This window comes from Ascaphus truei, chromosome 20 (genome assembly GCF_040206685.1).
Source record: "Ascaphus truei isolate aAscTru1 chromosome 20, aAscTru1.hap1, whole genome shotgun sequence".
Lineage (NCBI taxonomy): Eukaryota > Metazoa > Chordata > Amphibia > Anura > Ascaphidae > Ascaphus > Ascaphus truei.
In genome coordinates, this window is record NC_134502.1 from 19,359,329 (window position 1) to 19,368,317 (window position 8,989).

At 44.7% G+C, this 8,989-nt stretch overlaps 1 protein-coding gene across 1 annotated transcript; it reads left to right on the forward strand.

The window, feature by feature from the left end:
• Positions 1 to 6,531: 6,531 nt before the first annotated feature.
• LOC142470969 (olfactory receptor 6B1-like) lies at positions 6,532 to 7,455 on the forward strand. Its single transcript, XM_075577773.1, has one exon. The coding sequence runs from the start codon at positions 6,532 to 6,534 to the stop codon at positions 7,453 to 7,455; it is 924 nt and encodes a 307-aa protein (XP_075433888.1).
• Positions 7,456 to 8,989: the final 1,534 nt, after the last annotated feature.

An 8,989-nucleotide genomic window follows, 5' to 3' on the forward strand; every position in this document is an offset into this window, starting at 1 on the left:
AGCCAAATATTATGATGCAATTAGTAAAGCACAAATTCACAAAGAAGCCTAACCACCAGAAGGGACAAAGCCAAAACCCAATTGACTGCGCACTACAACCCCCATGATCTCAGATCTAAACACCAAATTATTTTTGGCAAACTCTTCATCAAACCATAAAAGCAACCATGGAAACAGCTTGAGAAACATCAGGCCACCTAACAAATCTGTATCCTTACATTCCCTCGACCATCACAAAACACACCACTGACCCCTGGAAAATGTTGAGAAGCGGCACAACAAAATATTGTATCAATTCCTGAAATTGACACTGTCCCAGCAAGCTCAAAACTCAAACCCACTATGCTATATATATTTGTGTCAAAAGGAGATCTACTGGGTTAGTGACCTCAAGAATACAACAAAAGACAAAAAGCCCCAATGCTTCATCCAATTTGACAAATGATATAGTTAAATACTATTTATTTTAATTTTCATAAGGAACAATCATTTAGTTAAATTATTTTGCCAAAACATAATAAGCCTGCAACCAAATCACAGTAAACTATTTTCTGCAGGTCCTTCAGCACCTGTTAACATTCTCTTCATCTCTGTAATAGAGGAAGCAATGTCACAATGGACTCGTCATTCACAAGTGTATCACTGGACCTACTATTAAAAGTGGGTTGGGTGAGCTTAAAATCTAGGAGGTGGGGTCAGACCTCCCAGCAATTGTAGACAATTGACATTTAAAAACACACACAGCCCCAGCAAGCTCAAAACCCAAACCCACTATACTATATATATTTGTGTCAAAAAGAATGTTACTGGGTTTAATAACAAGAAATCACACACTTCAGTGGGAGGCACACATTCACAAAACCTTTGCCTTCTAGCCTACATTACAGAAGATGGAAGCAAGAGTGGTGCACCTGAAGCTAACAAAAAATGGACTCAATGTCCGACGTCCCTAGCAATGGTCTTACTCCCACTTCCCTGATTAGCCTCTGCACCCTTTCAAATGGAGCTTACTGCACGCTGCATAAATATCGCCAATCTCATCATTCATCTACAATCCTTCTGGAAAGGAGAAGGTTGTGAATTAGCCTACACGAGCCTGGCTCATTCTTGGATATCCTCAAAGCTTCAACTGGGGAAAACTGGAATGGACCCGCCATCCTAGAGTACCTAACATGACCTCTTTCGTCAGCTGGACTATCGCCACATCCTGGTGCATCTCCACCAACTTAAATTTCCTTCCATAAGGAGGTACTTCTGCTTGATTTATGGGGATTCAAAAACTCCTCCACAAAACCATTCCTAAGAATATCTGCTACCACCCTATTGGGGTAGAGACCCAATGGTGTGCACTCTGAAAACCCACTGACCGAAGGGATAACTACACTGCTTTCTTGATCCTAATTGTCATCAACTCTCTCAAGGGAATTAGTGCAGATGGTGCACATGAAAGACTCCCTACTATCGAATCTAGTCACACTCGCCACTCCAGCAACTGAACCCTCATCCCAGGGGTCCCCACCAAAGACCTACCCCCTCTTCTTCAACCAAGCTACTCCTGATGTCCTGCTGGCACAGTGCCTTGACTGCCCCTTCTCCCCTTATGCTGAGTAGCATTGAAAGCAATATACTTCCCCCAGAAGAAGAGCACAGAGACCCCGCCCTGTACCTATACCTATACCTCCCAGACAGGGTCTGCCTCTGACCTTCTCATTGCCAGCATAGCTATCCTTCTCCTAACAGTCCCACTGCTCCACTGCTTGTGAACTTCCATGCTCTGGCAAAAGTCTAACTCATACTTCCACCAAGGAGAATCCACTTACACATAAACCTTAATGCTTCCCAAATCATATCAACAAACTTAAAAAGTGCCAAATACTTATCCAGTGCCTTCTCCCTAAAAAGTAGCTTAGATGGCATATGCCTGAAACCCATGCCACTTGCCTTCTCTCCCTCTCCTCCTCCGCCTTCTCATCCTTCTTATTGGCCTTGGAGGTTCCTTATAATCGGGGAGAAAAGTAAAAATGTCTACATTCACCCACCCCTTTTCACATCTAATCCTTCAATGCTTGTGACAAATGCTGCCCGACGAGCTTGTGACACAAAAATACGCGTCCTGACAATTACTATTTGTTACTTAAACCTCCCCTTACTTTCTGTTCTCCACTACCACACTGCATCCTTCAGCAATGTGGCCTGTGCCCCACTAGCCTAACTGCCAGCCACCCCAGCTAGCCTTCTTCTGCCAGCCATCGAAGAAACCGCCCCTGTGCGCTCTGTACTCCCTGACCCCCAGCAACAGCCACCCCCCACTAACTCTGAGCATTCAACCCCCTCAACCTCGAACCACGACATATCCTGCCCTCCACCGACCACTCACACATCCCTGGTACTCACAGCTTTCTCAAAAACCCCACTGACCGAGGGGATCGCTACACTGTCCCCATGATCCCTACACTTGCGCCATGATCCCTACACTGTCCCCATGATTCCATTTTCCATCAACTCCCTAAATGCCTTTATGAATGACACCCTACCATCTGATCTAGCCACACTCCCCTCTCCAGCAACCCCCACCCCTGGTACTTGATCCTTCACCCTAGGGGTCCTCACCATAAATCTACCTCCCACCTCAGCCAAGGACTTCCTGATGCCTTTCTGGCACAGTGCCGTGACTGCCCTTTCCCCCCTCATGCTGAGGAGAGCTGAAAACAATTTACCTCCCAATTGTACTCCCACCAAGTAACTCATCCCCAAAAGAAGAGCACGGAGACCCATCCCTGTAGCTACTCCTCCCAGACAGGGTCTGCCTCTGTTCCTGATCCCTTCTAGCATCAGCTATCGTTCTCCTAACAGCCCCCCTTTCCCTAACTTCTCTCCTAGTTGTCGTCTTGCGCTGTTCCCACCCTACAGATTTCTAGCATCACTATGCCGACTTGGGTGCTTACCAACACTCCTCCTTCCCCCTAGCAAGAACCGTCGTATCACTCACTGCCCTCTGCCCACCCGATGAGCTAAGCCTATCCAGTGGATTGAACCCCTCTTCCAGATACGCCCCACAGTCCGTTGCTCACATCACATCTACCGCCTATAGCTGACTGCTGGCCGGCACCACCGCTTTTCAAAGGCCATGGAATTCTTCAGCCTGACACTGCAGCAAGGAACATCCAAAGCTCCTCCCACCTCACTCTTGCTCTTTCTTGGCCTACCTCCGTGGCTGCCTCCCCTCGACTGAGGATCCTCTACAGCAGCCAGACCATACCTCTTATTTCCATCTCTTCTCTCAGGTTGGTCAGCCAGGCCTTTCACCTGAGACCCCGACTGACCTGCTGCTCCTCCACTGTGGCATGATACAGGAATCCCAATTGTACTGGAGCTGCTTCTTCTGGACCGGTCCGGAAATGAAGAAGTAGGATTAGGCTGCTAACCTCACATATAACTTCTTACCCCCTCACCCAACTCTCACCTCTATTCCCTAGCTAGCAGCAATTATGCCCTCCTCCCAACCACTCATCTGACAGTCAAGTTGCCCTTTACCCTTGTGCTCAGGCCTTGGCTTTATAGGGCTTGAGCAGTGTGTTTGGGATGCCTGATGATGAGGATTACGTAATTATTATATATTCTTGAACATTTAGGATAACGTTTTTAGATCTTACCACACTCCGTTTAGATAATTATAGTCAGTGTAGTTTCCCTTTGTGAGGTACAGGCAGTTGAAGAGTGGTTGGGATCCCACTTCTGCCACTAAAATGTCTTTGTAAGACTTTATTAGAATAGTGTGGCAACTGAAGCTATCCAGCTCTAAGTGTTCTTTTACATTTGAGACATACGATAAACATGACCAATAGTTTTTATTATCATCATTTTCGATCACATGCTAATGACTTCAGATAAAGTCATCCATACTTAAATTAAGTAGGCACAGGGCTAATATTTTCCCAACACCGCTATTAGTGTTTCACATAACCAACTTTTTATCAAGCCCCTGGTGCCTTCTGGAATAGCACCACTGCATAAATATGGATCATTGTGTCTACTTACAGAGGTTACATTAACAGAAGAAAGAGATCAACAACATTGCAGTAAAACAAAGAAAAGCAACTGGTTATTCATAAATTGTATTATTAAATACAGAGCTTTTTAAACTTCTCAGGTCTCTTCAGTATAACAACCTGAAATTAGTATAACAGGGGAAAAGTTACAATATCTGCAAGATGAAGACACCAAACTGCAGCAAAGTTCTGTGAGGTTGGTGGCTGGGTGGGGAGTTGATGTTTTCCTCCCGGAATTACTTTCAAACTCCTGATGAAGTCTCCATGGAATTCTGTACACTAAGTATTACAAGGGCTGTTCTCTCTACTGCATAAATAGTATAAAAACCTCTAGCAATCTGGGTGTTATTAACATTGCAGCCTGCCAGTGACAGACACTCTGCTCTGCATTAGAAGATGCTCCCATATTTTTGGATAACAAGAAGCCCAGAGAATTATTTCACAAAGTCTTATCACTTTGATGCATACAGTACATCTCACCTTGGAGTCTAATCATTGCTGTGGTCATTTAGATGATGGTAAGTGTGGGATACTGAGGGAAGTCAAATTAATCTGTTTTGCAGTAGTGGTGCTGGTTTAATAAGTAGAATTGTAACTAAATAGCATATATAACAAAATAACTGTGTTGATAGTATATTGGGGTCAATATATCAATGCAAATAAAATGGGCTTTTATTCCCTGTATCATTAATTTCTTCCAGTCTTATCAAATGTAAGAAATGAATGAATCAGTTATCGGTATGTTAGCTTTGGGAAACTCTGTGATTTTTATGAGTTCTAATCGGATGTGTAGTGTTATCAGGAGGAAAAGTGCAAAGAGAAGCAGACCAGAGGCACATGTGTGTCCACAGGGACTATTTAAACCTCCTTGGATGGACATTATGATTAAGCCTAAAGTAGGGGGCTAGGAGACCTTGAAACATTTCTCTATTGTGCACATATAACAGCATGTTTGCTAACTTCTGCTTTCCCTGTGTGCACTCATTTTTTCTGTATTGCTGTTTTTTTAAATACATTAAAGAAGAAACATAGTGAGACCAAAAGTATGTCGCAAGTCCTTAATTTTCTTTGATTTACTTTTTCGGTGCTGATCCAGTTTGTTTTTGCATAGTTGTATGCATCTTGCGGTATAGATGCAGGATCATAGCAGCTCATTCTAAGGGGCCTATGCACTTAAGGTTAAAAAAATAAATCACCGGGCCATTTAAACCACCGTTTTTATGAGCGTTGCTATCACGGCATTCAGAAAGCCTTCATTACCTGTCATAGCAAAATTCACAAAACGGGCGATTAGCCGGTGATCTGATGAACGACCCTCTGAAAAGGCCTTACCCGGCGAGTTGTATTTGCTGCAGAGAGTGCTGCTCTGAGAGAGCCATCTCTCCCTGTGCAGATCTTGCCCCAAATTTATGTGTATAAATGTTCATTTTATTAATAGTTTAGATGAGCAGGGGGTCTCCTGAGCTGAAATGCATTGGTTTCAACCTCGGGACCCCCTACTTCCCGAGATACAGGCCCCGTTATGGGGTGCCGGTATCTCTTATGCATTTTATTCCCACGGTCACGTGACATGGACATTTAAATGCATAGGAGATACTGACACCCCATAACGGGGCCTGAATCTCGGGAATTAGGTGTTCACTGAGGCTATCCGCTATGGTAATGATGCTTACAATAAATGCATTTTTATTGCATAGGATTCATGCCAGGGGTCTCTGGCGCTAATATTAATGGATATCAGTTCCAGAGATTCCCGGCATCAATCCTATACAGGAAAAATGCATTGTTTTTCTAAGTCCTATCTCGCTGCTTCTCTGCAGGTTTCCAACAAATTCACGCCAACTTTTTCTGGCGTGAGGATTTTGGGATAAAATCACCATTCTAGTGCGATGATAGGCGTTCACAGCCTAATCCCTGCTACTAGAATTGAGCGAGTTTATGAACATGCCGAAAAGCGGTGATAAGTGGCTTATCACCGCTGCCTCCGTGATTTTTTTTATGAGCAATTTTTTGGGGGCGATTCAGTCTTTATCACCCACTTATCACTGCTTTCTGAATAGCAGTAGGCATTTTGGGTGATAAGTGTTTGACAAGTGGCTTATGAACACTTACTGCATAGGCCCCTAAATCTTTTTTGTGTTATCTGGATCTCTGGAGGAGCAATGAAGCCTTCTACATCTGTAGTTATGATTTAAGGCTATTCACATTTTGCATCTAGAAGCTGTTTTTCAAGACTGGGGTTGAAAGCCTGCAGACATGTACTGTACTGTAGCTTTGCATATATTGAGGGTAAAGTATTTCCACAGGTATGGGGCAGTGAAGAAAAAGGATTGAGATGAAATAGAGCAGTAAAGACAATAGACGTGCAGAAGACACAGTCGTAAGCAGAGTGCAGGTGCTCTTTTGCAAACTTTAACAACATCTCATCTGAGGATATGACAAGTGTCGATTAAGTAATTTGTGTTTAATCTTTCATCAGGCGATGCTTGAGAAGAATCACACAATTGTCACTGAATTCCTGCTTCTTGGATTCTACAATATTCACAGCTTCAAGATTTTACTCTTCACTGTGTTCCTCATGGTTTACATTATGACCTTAAGTAGTAATCTCCTGATCATTGCATTGGTGTCAACCAGTCACCAACTTCACTCTCCCATGTACTTCTTCCTTGCCCACTTGTCCTTATCCGACATCCTGCTTACCATGGTTATTTTCCCCAACATGCTAAGCCTCATATGGGGAGAAGGTGGCACCATTTCCGTTTCTGGCTGTATCAGCCAAATTCACTTCTCTCTTTTCTCTGTGACTACAGAGTGTCTCCTTTTCACAGTGATGTCTTATGACCGATACTTGGCCATCTGTAAACCCTTACATTATGCAACCATTATGGATTTCAAGCTTTGCCTCCAGCTAGTCATCTGGTCCTGGCTCGTTGCATTTGTAGTGACGTTATTCGTAATTCTTCAGATCAGTCAGTTACAGTTCTGTGGCCCTAATGTCATTGACCATTTCTTCTGTGATTTTGCTCCTCTTCTAAAACACTCTTGCTCAGACTCCTCCTTCATAGAAATTGAAGGCTTTGTGATATCCACCTTTGTAGCCCTCTTACCATTTCTGTTCATCATTGTAACCTACATATGTATCTCGCTCGCCATCCTAAGGATCTCCTCTACCATTGGGAGACAGAAAGCCTTCTCAACATGCAGCTCTCACCTCACAATTGTTGGTATATATTATGGGACACTGATTACTATCTACGTTGTTCCATCAAGAGGATACACATTTAACATAAACAAGATCCTGTCTCTATTGTACACGGCGGTAACTCCCTTCTTCAACCCCATCATATACAGCCTGAGCAATCAGGAGATCGGTTCTGCTCTGAGGAGAAAGTTTCACTGTTAAACAGATTTCTAGCATGGAAGGAGGGAGAGGCAACTCAACCTATGACCCTATTTGAACTGTAAAGATGGTAAGATTATTCATATTGAATGTGTGTAGGGACCTCTAAAGTAGAGAACAAAGTACAAATGCTTAGTGCTTCATCTACCGTGACATATTATATAGTTAAATACTTATCTGTATATCTTCTCATATGCAAGGGTCATTTAGTTCAATTATTTGGGCAAAGTATTTTAAGACTACAACCACTTCACAGTATGGTCCATCTGTAGGTCCTATACAGATAAGTATTTAACTATGTAGCCATGCATAATAATGACTGCATACCTCTTCCCTGTTGGCAGTAAGTCGTGGTAAATACAGGTCTGCCAACAGTAGTTATGGAGGTTTTCCCTCACACCCTTGTGTGGTGCCCTGTGTAAGGAAGGGAGTGGCTGTATGCTCTGAGTCCCTGGATAGTGACCTCAGAGATGCGCCTGCCCCCTGGAGTATAAAGGGCACAACACTGACAGTTAGTGTGGTGGTTGGTGAAGAAATAGTAACCCGAAGGTACCGGGAGGAAGTAACACTTTTGTGACCCTAGTGCAGTAACTAGCGGCAGCAGAGTGATAGATTAAGTTTGTCTACGCCACACTGTGTCCAGGGACCTGGCACAGCGGTGATCTCCCTAGGAGAAAGGGAATCCCACTTCAGTACGGGAGGGCGTACCTGGCAAAGGGACATCACGGAGAGATGTGCGGCTAGAGCCGGCAGCTGCAGGGGGCAGTCTGCTACATCCCTGTATGCAATAAAGATGTCCTTGAGAAAAAGAACCCCACTGTGTGAGTGTGAGATTACTCAACAGTGGATGGCACCAAGAAGGAGTTCCTCACCAGGACCATCTCCCTGCGGAAGCACAGATCCTGATGAGGTGGAGGCGCTGCACATGAAGTAAGTTGGACTCGCACCCACTACCTCAGCTACCTGTCCTGATGACATCCCCTAATAACACCAAGCGGGAGACTCAAGAGTCCTGTTACTTGCAGGTGCACCACCACACACGCCTTGTAATGGGGGACTGGTTAGACTACACGGGCCAATATGAGATTGGGTGGGTCAGGCCAGAGGGAACACCCGTTACAATTGGAGGCGCTGCTGAGAGACCTGTCAACAGGACAGGCTTTTGCTAGGCACACATAAGGAAAGAGAGAAGTGTCTGCTGCCACTTTGTGCTGCGTGGGACGGGGCCAGGGGTAGTCAGGGAGATGCTGGAGATGCATGCCGCAAAGACGCCTTGGGATCCGTAAGGGGTTAGTGAGTCTGGAGCCGGGGGCTATTGCTGTTCTAGTCGCCTTGAGGTAGTGCTAGCGGGGGATGCCTGAAGGGGTAAACTGGTAACTGAGAGCAGGAATTCTGGAAGGGTCCGCACTAGGCTAGCCAAAAGTAGGTCGACGCCCAAAGTACTGCATGGAAGAGCCAGAGTACTCTAGTCTCCATTCCAGATCACTTACCAAGGAGCACAGACTGGAGGAACGTGTTACAGTAGACACAGAAAGAG